This window comes from Ailuropoda melanoleuca, chromosome 4, assembly GCF_002007445.2.
Source record: "Ailuropoda melanoleuca isolate Jingjing chromosome 4, ASM200744v2, whole genome shotgun sequence".
NCBI classification, from domain to species: Eukaryota; Metazoa; Chordata; class Mammalia; order Carnivora; family Ursidae; genus Ailuropoda; species Ailuropoda melanoleuca.
In genome coordinates, this window is record NC_048221.1 from 66,290,879 (window position 1) to 66,308,647 (window position 17,769).

At 48.4% G+C, this 17,769-nt stretch overlaps 1 protein-coding gene across 4 annotated transcripts in view; it reads left to right on the forward strand.

Moving 5' to 3' along the window:
* CHST10 (carbohydrate sulfotransferase 10) overlaps positions 1–17,139 on the forward strand; it is a 29,517-nt gene extending 12,378 nt beyond the window's left edge. For all 4 annotated transcript variants that reach the window (XM_034658985.1, XM_034658984.1, XM_011224928.3 and 1 more), the window contains 4 exons: positions 5,530–5,621; positions 11,160–11,394; positions 13,681–13,786; positions 15,277–17,139. In XM_034658985.1, coding sequence (XP_034514876.1) covers positions 5,530–5,621; positions 11,160–11,394; positions 13,681–13,786; positions 15,277–15,814 — 971 coding nt within the window. In that variant the 3' untranslated portion in view covers positions 15,815–17,139. The remainder of the gene's footprint in view (positions 1–5,529; positions 5,622–11,159; positions 11,395–13,680; positions 13,787–15,276) is intronic.
* Positions 17,140–17,769: the final 630 nt, after the last annotated feature.

The following is a 17,769-nucleotide window of genomic DNA, read 5'->3' on the forward strand; positions in this document are numbered from 1 at the left end:
AACGTGGGTGTGCATGGCATCTTCACTCTGTACAACCCTGCACACATTCTCCTGCAGGTGGCGGCCCTTGGGAAGGAGAGATCAGGAGTGGATCCATCCAGCCCACTTTCTCCCAGCAGCTGCATGAACGGTGCCCTCTGAGTGGCCAGCAGGTCTGGGCTCCACTCCAGCCCAGAGAGCTCCCTGCTGTGCCGAGGGCTGCCCAGCGCCCCATCCTTCCTGCCCCCATTCATTCTCTCTCCCTCTCCCTCTCTCATGCTGTCTGTAGAGGAACAACAAGGCTGGGAGGCAGATGTGCAGGCCAAAGAGGGAGGCCCTGAAATTAGCCCCAAGAGGTGGTTCTCAGCTCCAGGGTTTAACATTCAGTAACAGCTCCTTCTGCTCAGGCCTGACAGGCCGTCATTACAGGTATCACCCCCACCTTCCAGGAGCTCTTGTGAGAACCTGAGAGGTCTTCACGGCCTCAGGGTGGCTGCATTAACTGCAGGTATAGGGGTGGCCAGGAGCATCACAGAGCATTGTGGATAATCGCAGATAATCATGGCTCCCACCAGGGACCAGGGCCTCTGTCAGAACAGCAGGCACTGAATCTTAGGGGGTCGTTGGAATCTGAGACAGTGATCTCAGCTTGACCATTTAGCTGTTTCTCCAGCTGCTGCAGTCCAGGTCCACTTACCTCTGATGGAGATCCCTCATTAAGAGTTAGAGCAGTGGTTCTCATCCCCGTGGTACTTTAGAACTATCTGCAGGACTTTGTAAACCTTTCTCTGCTGGCCCAACCAGAGACTGAGTGAGTTAGAATGTCTGGGAGTGCAACTCTAGAGAACCGCAAATGTAGAAAGAGCTGTAGCTGCAGAGAATATGGATTTATTGTTACAGTGAGTCTACACATTTTACTCATGCTTCCCTTAAATGTCACCTCCTGGTAAGGAAGACACTTCAAAGACAAGTTATGAGGTTAAATTGTTTATGGTTTACTTTGTTCCAAAAACTAGGAGTATAGGCAATGTATTTTATGAGACTTCCACCCAAAATAATTAAGTGAGATGTGTGCCTTTGAGTTGTAATAGTCTCTGGCAGAATAGCCTCTGAAGAGCATGTCATTCCTCCGTGGTGTCTGATAAGTGACATGTCATTCTGCTAGGATGCGGCAAGTTTTATGCTGAACACTTCCAGGAAAGTGTAGAAGCTCTAGAGGGTTTCGTAAAGTGTGGAGCAAACAGTCTAAGAGATAGAAGGTGAAACCTACAGGGAAAGATGAAAAACTTTAGGATTTTAAACCTGGAGGAAAGATCTGTGGTTGTCTTAGGTGTTGCTTATCAAATAGTTCTTGCACCCTTGGCTGTCTGGTGTGTTTGCTGTGGTTAGTGAATGGGAGTGCCATGGTGCGGACAACTTCTGGTGGGAACCTTAGAGCCAGTGCACGCTTGGCCCCACTGCCCCTCTCCCACCTCCAGGAAGCAGGGGGGGCCACCGGTGAGGACAGTGTCAGCCCCACAGTGTGCAGGAAACTTAGAATGAGAACCCTTTGTTGTCAGGCCCAAAACATAACCCAGCCTTTCTTGATCACACAGAAACTGATCTAATTGTCCCTAAGTACCAGGTTGGGATCACAAAGATGGATGTTCGCTGGCTGAGTTCTGAGTGAAGGAAGTGAGCTCACTTGTAGGGTGTTGTGCCGAGCACAACAGGGTGGGTGAACGAGCAGGGGTGGAGCACCCATGAGAAGTTAAACACACAGCCTCCAAGGACGTCGTCCAAGAGGGCATCCCCTGCCCTTCTAGGGCTGTGGTTTGGTGGGTACAGTCACTTAGCCTTAGGGTGCCCCCTTTGTCTGGGGAGACATTGAAACCCCCCTGGTGGATCTCTGAGCTGTACAGGAAACTGAAAGAGGTTTGTAAACATGTGGCTGGAAGAGATTTTTCTTAGGTGCTGGAGTTTATTTCGCTCATGTTCACAGTGTTTTAGTTTTTGAACCAAAAGCCCAATGTGAAGTGTCACCACAGAGAAGTAGCTGACAACACAGTGGTCTCCTAAATGACGAAGTTCCATTTCCCGTGAAGCAGATCGTCGGTCCCAGCGTTCAGGGAGCCAGTTGTCACTCCGGTGTCCGTGGGGCTGCTCCTTCTGGCTCTGACCTCCAGGAAGCAGGGCTCCGGGCTGTCGCTGCCCGTGTGTGTTTTCTTCTCACCTACTTGTTCCTAATGATTTCCCTGCCACTTACACTGGAAGGAAGATATTTGTCTTGAAATACTATTTAAAGCCTCACTTACCTTTTTTTTTTTTTTAAAGTCGTGTTATGGTCTCTCTTCAGCTCAGCAATGAAGCCATAGAGATATTTGAAGCAGTGACTCATCCTTGGTTAACAAACCTCTGTGTCATGTGGAACCAGGTTCAGGTGTTACAACTAGATTGTATCACAGGGAAATAAAGCCCATTCAGTGATGGGAATTTGATGGCATGTTATGGTGAGACTAGAAATCAAAAACGACATCCTCGTGAATCTGGCCTATACGTGTAGACGCCGATTTTTCTTCTCAGCTCAGTTCAACTTCCTCGTCCAATCTTTTGCCTCCACTCAGCCCCTCACCTTGGCTGTAAGTGTGATGCGGAGGTGACTGGCACTGGGGGCTGATGCACAGTGTGGTCAGAGAGATTCGAGGATGTGTTCACTTCTAGAAGAACAAGGTGGTACAGCACTTGGCAAATGTAAACACATTTTATAAAACACTGTAAATGTAATGCCTGTAACAAAAGTGATACATTGAGGACTCCTGGCCATACCTACAGGCTCAGAATCCTTGGTCCTGGAGCTGGAGGCTTGCTCCTAAGGGTCAGGGTGGGGAAAGAGACTGTCCTTTGATCATAGGGGGTAATAGTATCTGCTGAAAATAAATGGTTGTCAGCAGAGCAACAGAAAAAACAAAACCAAATGTAGACCATGTTACCAGTTTTACTTGAAGCTACTTGAATCAGGGCCCAGGGAAGGAGGAAAGCAAATATCAAGAAGTTTAAAATCATAAAAATGATAAAAATTGGTGGATGACTGCTGGTGTGTGTCATGTTGGGAGATGAGATGTTCCATGGCTGCCAAAGCCCGTTCTCCGTGCTTCTGAGTATGGGAAACAGGTTGCTTCAGAAATCATTGGTAAGTTAGCTGTTTAGAATTCAGGATACATTGCCCCATCTAAAATGTTATTAAGGAAGCTTAGGATTCTGCAAAACCCATTCAACCTGGGGCAGAGCTAAGCATTGCAGTGCTAGCTTTAGCAGACACTGTCAGAACAAGCAGTGACCAGACAAGTGTAGAATGTGAATTTTCTGGTTAGCATGTGAGTGCTCAAAGATGACAAGGTTGCAGAGGAGGAGGATGGATAAAGGGTGGTCTCTTGGAGTCCTCAGAGTGCATTCAGGAGCTCTGGGGGCTGAGGGCACGGATGCTTTGTCTGTTTCATACCATACATAGGGCTCTCTGACCTTGTTGCAAGTACAGAACAGCTCCTGCGCACAGCTTTGGTTAGGATGGCACTTTAAATCACACATAGACTAGAAAAAAAGATTGTAGTGGCCTTCCTAAAGGTGTGTGGCAAAGAGGGGGAGTCCAATAACTCAAAAGTGTGTAACAGATGAGGAGATGGGATTATTATTGTTGTCAGGTCCTTGGAAGACGTTTTTACCCTCCCTGAGCAGGGAAGGCACCAGGCCATGGTGTGCACAAGCAGCGTGCGGGCTGGGGCCTGGGGGCGGTGTAGCAGCCTGACCGGTGTGGGTGGAGGGCTGCAGTCCAGTGTGTGCAGTGTTGTATTCATGACCCAGGAGGAGCAGGTTTTGATTGTTTTTTAAATGAAATAAATGTGCCTTTGTTTATGCTTCGTTATGCTGATGTTTATGCTTTTTTTTGCTATCTGCTTTTTCTAATTATGTTTTTAGACTAAACAGAATTTTGAAAGTAAATGCTTCTTTGATTGTAGAGATCTGAAAATTATCTTCAAATTCTACCCAAGGGTTTCTCCCAAAGCAGTTTTTTGGTAAATTATTACTCCGGACTAGCATTTTGTGAGATTGGTCTGGTCTCATCTCACTTCCCATGAATTTTTAAACTAATATGTAAATACGAACTTGATTGCTAACTTGGGTTTTTGTTTTTGTTTTTTTAGATTTTATTTTTTTATTTTTTAATGATGTTATTTATTTATTTGACAGGGAGAGAGAGAGAGCGAGAGAAGGAACACAAGCAGCGGGAGGGGGAGAAGGAGAAGCAGGCCCCCTACTGAGCAGGGAACTGATCTGGGGCTCAATCCCAGGACCCTGGGATCATGACCCGAGCCGAAGGGGGACACCCAATTGACTGAGCCACCCAGGCGTCCCATAGCCCCACCTACCTCCCTCTCCTGCCTCCAACCCCCACTGGCAACCACTAGTTTATTTTCTCCATAATTTTTTTTTACGAATGTTATACACAGTATATGACCTTTTGGCCTTGGCTTTGTTTATTCAGCATAATTTCCTGGAGATTCATACAGCTATTACTGTGTGTATCAATACTTTGATCCTTTTTATTGCTGAGTAGTATTCCATCGTATGGATGTCCCACTGTTGTTTATCCAGTCACCTGTTGAAGGACATTTGGGCTTTTTTCCAGTTTGGGGCTATTACAGATGAAGTTGCTATAAACATTTGTGTATAGGTTTTTGTGTGGATACAAATTTTCATTTCTCTGGGATAAATGCCCAGGAATGCAATTACTAGGTCATGGGGTAGTTAAATGCTTAGTTTTTAAGGAAACTACCAAACTGTTTTCTAGAGCGGCTATTCCATATTACATTCCCACCAGCCATGTAAGTTCTTCAGTTTCTCTGCATCCACATTAGCATTTGGAGTTTGTGCTATATTTTATTTTAGCCATTTTGTTAGGTGTGTAGGGGTATCTCATTACGGTTTTCGTTTGTATTTGCCTCATGGCTAATGACATTGAATATCTTCTCATGTGTTTATTAGCCGTCTATAGAGCCTCTTTGGTAAGATGTCAGTCCATGTCTTACATGTTTTCTAATTGGATTGGCTTTTTATTTTTTTTCTGTAGAGTTTTGAGAATTCTTTACATATCTAGATATTTGATTTGCAAATATTTTCCTCCAGCATGTAGCTTGTCTTCCCATCCTCTTCATAGGGTCTTTTGCAGAGTATAAGTTTTAAATTTTGATCAGAGTCAGGAAAAGATGGAAATCTTTTCCAGAGGTTTTTTCCTCTCTTTTTAAAAAAGTTTTACTACATTGAAGTACTGATCCATTTTGAGTTTGTTCTTGAGTAAAGTGTGAGGTCAGGTAAAGGTTCTTTTTTTCTATAGATGTCTAGTTGCTGGAGCACCATTTGTTGAAAGGGCTCTCCTGCGCTGAACTGTTTTTGCACCTTGGTCTAATGTCAGTCAGGCATATTTGTGTGGGCCTCTTTCTGGGGCCTCTGTTCTGTCCTGCTGGTCTGTGTGTCTGTTCTTCCATGAGAAGACGCTTTAACCTCTCTGTCTCCTAGCATACAGTGCCAAACAGGAGTTCCTGTTCCTGACAGCCGTGCCAGATGCGGGGAAGTTGCCCAGAGAGAAGCACTTTCCTGAGGAACTGAAGGTGGGCACAGCAAGGCAGAGGGCACTATCCCCTCTGACTTGGTCAGCCGGGGAGGGCAGGACTGCTGCTTCCCGATTGAGCTGTGGTGTCCCCTTCTCACCCCATCTGGCCCCAGTGGGTACCCCCATCCCATGGAACTAGCCTCCCCTCTGTCCAATAGTCACATCAGCTGGAGTCCTCTGACCACCACATTCTGCTGTGGAGTTGTGGCTTGTGTCACTTCGGCACATTTCCGCTCATCTTTTTAGCTTCTCTTTGGAGGTGGCATGGTCGCATCTATTTTTATGTTCCTCACAGCACTTTGTACACCATGGATCCTCTCTGAATGTTGATTGTGTTGAATTCCTGAGCAGTGAAGGAGCCTTGCCAGGGAATGGAGGATGTTGGGCTAGGTCAGGAGAAAACCAAGGGAGTGGGGAAAGGTCTGTGACCCAGAATCATGGACTTTTAAAGGTAGAAGGGTTCTTGGACAGAAGAGCAGCTAATCTCACCCCCGAATGGCGTGGTTGAGAGGACAGAATTTAGGGAAAAGGCTAATCATCCCAAATCACAGGGGAGTTAGTGGCAGGGCCCGAGGCTGCTGACTTTTACCCGGTGCTCACCTTCCTTGATATTCTGACTCTTTCTCCTCAGGCTCCTTTTACACAAAAATTCCCTAGTTGTTCCCCAGCCGTGATGGGGAGCACACTCTTGAGATTCCCCTCTCACTTGCTAACCCCTGTTCTGGGTCTGGAAAGTTTGGTTTGCAGGTACACCACAGGGAATGAAATGGTGGACCAAGCAGTAAGACATTAATGAGCCCAGCATTAAGCCATAGTGAAAGAGATAGTTCCTGTCCTTCATTTGCAAGGTAAAGACAACAGATTAGATCCCAACAAAGTCTAGAAAGTGTGCACCTGGTCAGAGTGAAGTGCCATTGGGAGTTTACAGGCTGCAAGACACTGACTGATGGGTCAAGTCTGCAGAATTCTCTGAAATGCTTTTAGGTTGAGGCTTTCCAGGGCAAGGAAAGAGAGTGGGTGGACGCCAGAGACAGGAAACCAGAAAAACCTGTAGGAAGTAGGAGGGTGGCCTTAATAGAAGGAGGTAAGAAAGTAAATGTTTAGCTACTGGGATCAGTAATGACACGGAGGTGGGGCGAGAGTTTCGCAAGAGGAATGCAGTTGCTCTGAGACCGGGTGCTGCGAGGATGCCTGGCTTGTGAAGAACAATAGTGACCATCCGAGGGGGCACTGTTGAGGGATGGAGGAGCTCTCTTCCCACAATGACCGTGGGCCTGCGGGAATTAACCGTGGTTGCAAATGCTGCAGCAGAACATGCCTTGCAGTCCACAGAAGACTTCACTGGGTTTTATAATCTTACTGGTCCTCAAAAACAGCCCTCTGAGCCGTAAGTATTTTTGCTCTCGCTGCGCATGTGGAAAGTGAGGCTCACGGAACAGAGCCAGTATGTCAGGGACAGCAAGTAGTGGGCTCGGACTTTCAACTGCATGTCCTCTGCCCCCTGCTCTTGCTACCCTGTCCCCTTTATGCTCAGGAAACTGGGATGCAAGGTAAAGGGAGTGGGAAACATCGGTCAGACATGATTCTCTGAAACCAGGAGTCATTAGATGTTTAAACTCAGCATCTGTCTTCCCAAAAGAAGGGTGACTTATAAATGCGATCAGGTTGTGTAGCTCACCTTTCAAAGTTTATTTCATGTAGCTGTTGAATCAACATGTTGTACGCCTTGAACTAATATAATGTGATTCGCTTATACTTCAGTTTTTTAAAAACTGCAAAAGAAAGTTTATTTTGTGCGAAATAGAGCTGAATTTTTTAATGGAAAATAATGGAAGATAGTATCAGTCATTAAAATTGGTTTAGTGTATTTGCAAAGGAGGAAAACAGAAAATTGTGCCAGTCCATAAGCACAATTGAATGAGAAATGGTTTTTCTTTATATACAATGCTTATGCTTGAAGACAAATGGATTTGAAAATGAGGGAGACTTTTCTGCAGTTTCTCAAGAGAACTTGTGCCCTGTGATGTACGGCTCTTGAGTGTCTCCCGCAGTCCAGGTTGGACCTGAGGTTTAAAGCAGTTGGAATAGAGTGAGGAGAGGAGAGAGAGACCATGTCGATAAGTGAGCAGGAGCTGGGGTCGGGGAGGGAATGAGGTTAAATTAGACTCCACTTATGAAAGCAGGAAGGCAAGGGCCAGGGTAGCAGTCTCATGCTCGTGCTTGTGCTCCCTGGGGAGGAAGGGAGGTCCCTGTGAAGGATCAGAGCTGGGTAAGTCTGCAGGTGCCCACTCTCACTTCCAGAATGTGTTGACCTCAGGGAGCAGCCCTTAGGAATTCCCAAGACACTTCCCTTCACCAGGGAAACCCAGGAAATTCAGTCAAACACGTGAGGAGGTATGTCAGGGAGTTTGGTTACGGCAGATCCATGAGGAAAGAGCAGGGAGCTGGGGTGGTGGGGTGGAAACCTCTATTGTCCCAATATTTCCAGTGTCCTTGTTCTCAAATGTTCTGGAAGGGCATGTCCTCCTCCCCATTTTGTAACTGACCCAGTCCCTGGGGGAGGACTGGTTTTACAACTGCCCCGTAAATGGATTGCCTGAAAACCCTAGTGCATTTTAACAGATGGAAGGGCATTTTGGTCCATTCAATAAAGTTAAGTTAGGAGACCGTCTGGTTTGAACTCTTGGGAAGAAGTTCTGTGTAACTTAAAGTGAATGAATAGACAATAAACAGCAGCAGAAACATTTCAAAATGCTGTGGAAAAGGGCCACAACTAGAGGTGGCCAAAGGAGTGGGGTTGGAGGAACAGACTCTTTATTTAGAACTGCCTTTTGGGATGCTTCTTGGAAAGCCAGGCGATGTCTGTGGGCAGACATTCCACCGTGATGTGAACAGGGAGGGGTTAATAAGCCACTGAGGACAAGGTATCACTGAACTGCTGGCATGCCTCCCTCTGCCGGCTCTCTCTCCCTCACCTCCTACCCCCCACCTCTGCGTCTGCACACACACGTACGTGGCAGTGCCACACACTTTCTTCCTCAGCTGAGGCTTTCCCAGTGTCTCCACAGAACACTTGCAACTGCATCCAAGCACAGAGTAAAGACTCGATAAATATTTGTCAAACAGTTCATTCTGCCAAGTGACAGAGCAGTAGAATTTTGAAACGAGTGTTAACAAAAGCCCTTTTCTGTCACAGATATTGTGTTAGGTTCTAGAACAGTCCCAGAGGGTATGTGTCATGATTTGGAACTTGAGCTTTTTCATCTTTTTTGGTTTTTTTAAGTCAACTTTCTCGTAAGAAGGAAAGTCAAATGAACCCATTTTGCGTCCCCTTTCCTTGCCAACCATACTGACTCAACTCCGATTTATTGGGTAGTGGAAAGGCCCTGAGGCCACTTCAGGAAGTGGCTGGAAATAGTGGCTGTCACTTTGTAGAAAAGGGGAGGAAGGAAAGATGAGAAAGGACCCATGCTGGTAGGAAAGAGACAGGTGAGCCCTGGAAGGAAATTCAGAGGGGGTTCTGGCAGAGTTTTGACTTTTGGTTAGTGAAGATCGTGCTGAAGAGAGACAAAAATGTGCTGTATTTGCAGAGCCAACTTTGGATACAGAAAGTACCCAGATGTGGTAGAAATCATCCACAGAGGACTTGGAACAGTTTTCTAGAACTTTCTAGAAGTCTATATAGGTGCTTCCCCACCAGCCAATATTTTTAAATCAAGTATTTTATGAAGAAGGAAGATAAAGTCACGTATTTTAAAGAAATATCCAACATTAAAAGGAAAAAAACAACTACGGCCCATGGCAATCCATAACTCCCTTCAACCACTGTCAGAACTTTTGTATGTTTCCTTTCTTAAGACATTCATTGAGGTATAAAAAATATGTGGTATAAGACTCCCATCTCCTGAGTGTTAAGCACACGGTATTTGTAAGCAGAGGGGACGGGTTCTACTTAGTGGTGTCAGTCGTATCTAAGTGTAGCCACTGTGAGCAAATGCTGGGGCATGTCAGCGCTGGTTTCTGCTCTAAAGAGTCCTCCCACCAGATGGGAAAAACCCACGTGAGCTGCGGGGTGAAGACTCTGACCCAGAAACCCCTGCCCAGCTTCTAACCTCAAATGACTTTCACCCACTGTCGCACATGAGCTCCACCCCTACCTAAGTGTCCTGAGGAAAAAGGACATTTTCTGAGCCGAGGATGCAGGTAGGAAGGGCTCCCGGCCTTCCAGGCAAATCAGCAGAGAAACCCAGACTGACTTAACCTAGAAAAGTTTGTAATGTGCTTAAACGTTATGGAAAAAATCTGACCAGCACCCAGGTATTAAAAATGGGTTGTCTACAAAGAGTGGCCGTTGAGGTAGGGGTAGGTAGGGTGGGCCACGGGCTTCTCCACAGCATTCGGTGCCAGCTCGAGCTGATGTAGGAAGAGCGATGACTCAGTATTCACACTCAGGTCGTATTGTGTGTGTGAAGGCTACAGAGGAACCATCCTCACTACACACAGGCTAGAAATTACACTGGTTTTGAGAGGAAAAACTGAAAGACCTGTTCCAGGTAACTCTGAGGTGATCAAAACAAACCCTTCAGAACTGAGACGTCACAGAGTAAAAGCAGCCACAGCAGTGCCCCTGTGCAGCTTGCACCCCAACCTTAGAAACGCAGCCGGAGGCCATGCCCCCCCATGGTCCCCGTGGTCCGTGTCCGCTCGCTTCCAGGCCTGCTTTCCTGGCAGGCAGGGGTGTCTGGATCAGAGCCTTTGCCCAGTGCTCACATGGATTTTCCCGCCTGGTGGGAGGACTCAGCTGAAACCAGCACCAACGTGCTCCAGCACTTGCCCACAGCCACGCTTCCAGTACAACGGATGCCACTACCACGCAGAACCCGTTCCCCTCTCCTTAAGCCTCATGACAGGGAAGCATAGCCACGTGCTTGTCACTGAGGAGATGGAGTAATGGCTTTGGCATTTTTAAAACCCATACCGAATGACCTAAGGTATGTTTTGCTAGTTAATAAACGATTCTCCCGTATACCAGAGTATCTTTGGAACACTCACCACGTGTGTAGATGACCGGTCCCTAGGTACTGTCCACATACGTACACTCAGAATTATGTGGAGGGAAATGCTAGGGAGAAGGAATGGGGCAGAAACTGGCCTGCACTAAAATCCTGGAATGCCGGGTATCCTGCTGTGTCCAAGACGCGTGGGCCCTAATGCCTGCCATTGCAAAGTGGCAGGCAGGCCTCTCTCCCGTGCCTCCTCCTTGGTCAGGGTGGCTGAGGATGAACAAACATCATCACATCTCTGACTGAGCTTTGGTCCAGCGTATCCATGTCACCTGAATCCCAGGCCCCTGAAGGTGAATGGTGTCCACAGACTCCTGCCCTTCCTGTGAGACAGCTCTGGTTCTCGCCCTCAGTGTGTCAACACACAGCATGAGGTCAGGGGAAAGGGCCTCCCCGGGTGGCTCCTGCGGGGTTCGCTCCTGTTTTCTATTGACAAAGCCCTTGTTCCCGTTCTGCCTCCTTGTTGCTTGCAGCCAACTGGGAAGGTGCTGTCAGACGGCCGGCTTGTTCAACCCCTGGTCTATACGGAGCGCCTGGAACTCATCAGAAACGTCTGCAGGGATGAAGCCCTGAAGAACCTCTCACACACCGCAGTCTCCAGGTTTGTCCTGGACCGGATATTCGTCTGTGACAAGCACAAGATTCTTTTCTGCCAGACCCCCAAAGTGGGCAACACCCAGTGGAAGAAAGTGCTGATCGTGTTAAATGGTGCGTGCAGCGCCCAGTGGATGTCTGGTCGGTGGACAGCAGGGTTTGCCTGGGGGTGGGGGGGAGGGCTGTGGCCTGGGCAGGGGAGGCGGAGGGGGGCAGCAGAGAGGAGCCAAGGCAGGGACAGTTGTCCTGGAAGGGCTTACAGACAGTTCTCTGTTGTGTTTCCCCTGTTGGTGGTGTACTTTAAAAGCCGGTGGCTTAAAAGTTTTAGATACTAAAGTTTTCAAAGGGCCCCACCTGGTCAGAATCTCCTGTCCTCACTTTCCAGAGTGGAATTCCTGTCTCAAGCAACCTACCCATCACCCCCATCCCCAGCCCCAGGCTGATCCGTTTTCTTCTCTTCAGATGCACTGCCTTGCCTTTTACTGGTCACTAGCTCTGTCCTGGTAAGTTGAGGCCCCACACTCACTGGCATCCTGGCTGCCCCTCTAGTGGAAGGGCCTGCACCCATGCCTGGGAGGAGAGCCCTGCCAGGTGGGCCTGGGGGCCCCTTCACCCACAGATGAAGTATTCTGTGCCACTTGGCTAGAAAGAAGGCGCCCCCATTTTACACTGAGCTTCCATATTCAGAGGATTAAATCGACTTGCTTCAGGAAATTGGATGTTTATTTGGGAACAAATTAGGTCACTGAAAAGTGATCTCATACTCTACAGGTTTTGATTACTCACTGCTCTTTTCGGATACCATGTTTGTTTGTTTAAACTCCAATTACCCTGAATTGGTCCAAGATAATTACGGGCTCTGTCTGTTAACTTCAGCTTCAAAAGAAACATAATTCCAGTTGACAGCAGTGTGACTCCAGGACCAGGAATCAGCCCCCAGAGCTCCGTGGCAGGTGGCCCTGCTGTCTCTGCCCTCCAGCCCACCACTCCTGCTGCTGTTCTCAGAGTTGGTGGTCAATGGGCCTTTTCATGCTTGCTTCCTTTGGCCTTTTCTTGGTTGGTTGGAGGAAACAAGGGAGACACTTGCCTCATCTTACACTGTATAATTAATGGCTTCTTGAGTAATCTGATAGTAAGTTGGATTTTTGACATCAAAGAGTGAGGTCACAAATCAAATTTAAGACAATAAATACACAAATGTCTTAGAAATATGCCACCACAGTACAAAGTATCAGACCTTAAAGAAGTAAACACCAATTTACAAGTGCAGGATAAAAATGGCGGCAGGTTTGCCAGGCCATAAAATAGAGGATGGTCCTTGGGGCTATCTTCAGTCGTCCCTAGAGACACCTGCACAGGGACAGGTACTTGGGCAGGTCCTGGTACAAATCTTCAGAGCTGGTTCTTTCATTATCCCCTCGAGAGCAGATAGATGTTCATCTTGCTCATTTCGTGGCCATCCATAGCACTTAGCACAGAGTTCCAGACTGGTGCTTACATACTTGGGGAAGGGATAAATCAGACAGTCAAGCCAGTGGCCACTGTGTAGATAGCCCAACAGAGATCCTTTCCTGCCAGACTCTAACATGACAGGATTAACCCAGTGATGGATTGGAAGGTTTGCTGAGGCTTGGCTAGAACCTTCGTGGATAATGACGCTTTGTTTCTATTTGTCTTAAGTTGAGAAGAGAATGAAAAACCTGCCCAGTCCACCAACCTGAGAGTGGGGTGCATCCAAGGTTCCATTTGGCAGCCCCGACCTGGGCACTGTGGCTTTGATCCTGCCCTGCCTTAGATTCTTTTTGTCCTCCTTGTCCCCTGCTTCAGCTGTATCACACTGCTCCCACAGCATTGGCCAGGTTTTCCCAGAACCAGTTGGCTTTGCCACTTGCCATTCTGGCATGTGGTGAGGCTGCCTAGGAACCACCTTAAGCTTAGGGATGTGGAGCTGGGAGAGCCAAGCCCGTTGTGGGTAATGGGCCCCAACGGGGCATCAACCAGCAGTATATTTCATGGTCCTACTCCTTTGGTATTTCCCCCAATTTCAAAGTAGAATGAATATTGCTCATTTTAGGAATCCTTTCTACATGCAGGGATCTTTTTTAAATGTCAGATTTCGCCGAATTTAGGTGTGTTGCCAGGGGTAGGTTTTGACAGTGTTTCTCCCCCATGTTCCCACCCACCCCAACTCGTCTGTTTCTTCTAGTTGGCTTATGGATTACCAGAAGCTTTTCTTCACTATCTCATCCTGCTGGCAGAAGCAGTTGGAATTCAAAGACCTAAACTGGGATTTAAGGGATGGGCTTGTGGGGATCATGGGGCCCAAGTTAAGAGAACCAGGCATCTTCCTTCAAGGGTCGCACCGAGGCAGCCAACCTGTCCTCCTTGTTTCCTTCCCAGGGGCTTTTCCTTCCATTGAAGAGATACCCGAAAATGTGGTTCATGACCATGAGAAGAATGGCCTCCCTCGTCTCTCTTCCTTCAGCGATGCAGAAATTCAGAAGCGGTAGGAGTAGGTTCCTAAGGGGAGGGGAATTTTGGTAAACCCTGAGGCTCAGTTCTGTCTTTGCCATGCATCTCAAATTGCTCTAAGGACTGCTGGAGGCTTTGGTTTACACTGGCAAGAGGCAGCCGAGCAGAAGCCCAGTGTTCAGTGCATTTAAATTCACAAACCTTGGTGAGAATTTCAGAATGTCTTCTCCACCCTTACCTTCATGCAGTCCTTTCAAACAAAGGTTACATAATTTTCTTAATAGAAATGAGTAGTTCATTTTTGTTCTGCTTTGGTTCTGTTAAGTTTTATGGATTCCTTACTGAATATGACCTTTAGGTCACAGGAAAGGGATTTGGATTACAGGGGAGCATCACTTAATTTTTTAATTTTCTTTCAGAGGCCTTACACCTGCTTCCATATTAGCTGCCTGGAGGGGAGGTGGTGGGGACGGGGCCTTACACAGGCAGAGAGAGTCAGACCTCACTGATCACAGCAAGGGTGGAGACTGGGCATGTTAAAAATGACTTAGCTAGTAAATTGAAAATTCCTTTCTATTAGCTGTGAAATGACCCCGCAGGACAAGGCTCAGAAGGAATCTGAACACATGAGCAGCAAGTAGATGTCAGAGCACCAAATGAACTTTGATCTCCCTTGCTTTTCGGCCATTTGATTCTCGTTACTTCTGGTGCTGGTTACTTAGTCTTCCCAGTTTGTGCCAGACCTGTAGAAGGCAGGTGTTAGATGCGGGATCAGAGAGCCTCCCAGGTAAGTGCGGTCCTGCTGTCCACCTGAGCACGGATCTCATGGGGGCTTTTGTGAGAAGACGAGTTCAGGTGTGCAGGGCCCTGAGCCGGTTTCTGGCGCAGAGTAGGCACCATAATTACAGCGGTGACCGATGTCGTCATTGTTCTGTCAGCACTGTTACAGGCCCGTCACGCAGCTGCCACTGCGCCATCCCCACCACTGCTGGCAGCCCCCCGGGCCGCCTTCCCGCCAGCTGGAGCCGCAGCCTCGCACCCCCCCCCTTTCTCTTACCTGCCCCCTGCTCTGGCTTGGCCTTCCCCTGGAGACTGTGAATTGAATTTATACAGAGGTCCCCTAAAGGAACTTCCTCTGGCCTCTGCTGTTCTCCCTCACTCAGGGTTCCTGCCCAAGAATAAGACTTTCAAACGCCCTTGAAGTTTTGAAATATTCACATATCTGTTGAGATAAGTAGATGTCCCCACAGTGGCCCTCCGGGATGATGAGTCCTGTGGCCTGGGATGGTTATGATTTCTGAGCCTCTCTTTCCTCACCATAAGATGGGTCAGTAATAGGCTGTGCTTCCAAAGGCGGCTGGGTGGCTTCAGAGATGCGTGTAACTCACTCCTCACGGAAGGCCGCGTTCTGGCTGCCTTGGCCACTGCCATTCCAACAGGCACTCTGCCCTCGTCCCACCTCACCCTGGTTACCACCAGCGGGCCTCAGCCTAAATGCTTGTTGCTCTTCATTTTTCTCCTTAGCTTGAAAACATACTTCAAGTTTTTTATTGTAAGAGATCCCTTCGAAAGACTGATTTCTGCATTTAAAGATAAGTTTGTTCACAATCCCCGCTTTGAGCCGTGGTACAGGCACGAGATTGCCCCTGGCATCATTAGGAAATACAGGAGGAACCGCACAGAGACCAGGGGCATCCAGTTCGAAGATTTTGTACGGTACCTGGGCGATCCAAACCACAGGTGGCTGGACCTTCAGTTTGGGGACCACATCATCCACTGGGTGACATACGTTGAACTGTGTGCACCCTGCGAGATAACGTACAGTGTGATCGGTCACCATGAGACCCTGGAGGACGATGCCCCATACATCTTACAGGAGGCCGGCATAGCCCACCTGGTGTCTTACCCTACCATCCCTCCGGGGATTACCGTGTATAATAAAACCAAGGTGGAGCGCTACTTTCTGGGCATCAGCAAACGAGACATCCGGCGCCTGTATGCACGTTTTGAAGGGGACTTTAAGCTCTTTGGGTATCAGAAGCCAGATTTTTTGCTCAACTAATGTGTAGAACTGTGAATTCAAATATCTGTTAGACCAGAGGCTAACCAGGTGGGAGATGTGAGCACAGAAATGACCTGTCCTCCATTCCATTCTTTCCGGAGACACCACAGCCTCCCATGGACCTGGGCATGCCTCGGCCGATGAAGCTGGACCCTGACCGTTACAACTCAGTTTAGACGTAAGGTGCACTGAGGGCCCTGGCAGATCCCCCTCGGTCCCCTCCCCTATCAGTGCCATTAGGCCTTTACTCTCCTCAGGAGGGGAAAGGGGCGAAACATTTGCAGTCTGACAGTCCGGGAAGAAAAATGACATGGTGTGGAGTCATTTCCCTCAGCTGTCAAAAAGGCAGACGCACTGGCGGCTCCCGGGCAGGGTGGGGTGGTCCTGCCTGTCACTGAAGGATTGCAAGAATGGCACCCGGCATTTTGAGGAGAGATGGAGAAGCTAATGGTCTGCAAAAATCACATGGGGCTAATACAGGATCAAATCTGAGTAATAAAATGACGCCTGGGTTTCATCTTGGCGCTGCTATAATCACAGAGGCAAACCATTCTTTCCATGAGTCTTGTTCCTGTGAAACTCAGAGGTGACCCGAGGGTACTTTTCGGCAGTCCATCTTTCCAGGGTCTATGCCTAGGTACCTCTAGTCCGTATTTCTGTGCTGCCTGCCAGACAGTTGTCTCACTCAGCCCAAGAGATGCAGCTTTGGAAAGAGAGGAGTGTGTACATTCTTTCCCCCCCCGGGAGAGGGGACATCTTGGGGGGCCTTAAGGGACACGTTGCATGGGGAGAGGGAGAGCTGGTTGGGCTCTGGCGCTCCGGCTGCTGTGGTTTGAGCACATCCGCCCGGATTACTGTTCGCCTCTTTGTCCCGTCCGGATGGACAGCACCCATCTCCAGGGCCCTCCCCTGTGGCCAGAGGCAAGCCCAGGCCACAGGACGGCGCAGCAGGACCTGTGCAGGGTACACATGGCAGTTTCCTTTCACCCCTGCAGAATGCTCACCACTGAACCCGTTTATGATAATGCCATCATCCTGGACTCTAAGTTGGATAATCAAGTTCACCAGCAATAAAATCCTGGGCCGAGGAGTCTTCCAGGCACGGAGGAGCAGGCCACAGCTACTATTTTAGATGTCGCCTGACAGTGAGGGCTCTTGAGATACAAGCCAGGTTCCCTGTGAGAAGTCCTAAGTGCCCGACTCTGCACGGTGCCCACGAGCCCAGCTTTTCTTCCAGGCAGCCTCAACCTCCCCTTTCTCCAAATGGCTTCCTGAGTTTGTAAATGTGAAAGTAAAAGAAAATAAAAAATATGTGCCAAACCTGACATGTGCTGCAGTTCCAGGAAAGGTGCTCTGTGACCACGCGTGGTCCTTGAGGCCTGGCGACAGTGAGGGGCAGCTCGGGCCTGCTTAGACAGTGGCCTGTGACAGGACTGTGGAGGGGAAGCCAGGCTCAAGTGTGACCGTTGGCAGTGTTGACGAGGGGCGGCCAGTGTGGTAGCCTTTCCTCCTCAGCTGACACACAAAGGATGTAACACGAGTTATTCTTCTATAAAGCTTTAGCAGTCTTGTTAAAATCACTTCATACCTAATGAGCTGATTACCTCTTTTCTATTTGAAACGTTAATAGTCTGAATAACATATGTGAATTTAAGGCCTTAAAGTTAGTCCTAATTTAAAAAGATAGCATTTTCTTTCAGAAACAAAAGTTTGGACCCAGGGTCGCCCGCCCCCAGCCTCCCCACCCCCCACTTCTGGCATATAGATCTAGGTCATTTGTCTCTAGCCTTTGGTTCATTTTCCTAACATTTTCACAAATGAGTGGAGACTGCCACCACATCATCTGGGCATCCCACAGTGTGTCCAAAACCTGCGTCCCCATAACTATCCCTACCCACAGCCCCTGACCCTGTGTGGTGGCCTCCTGGAATTGTGCAGCCCCTCACCCCCCACCG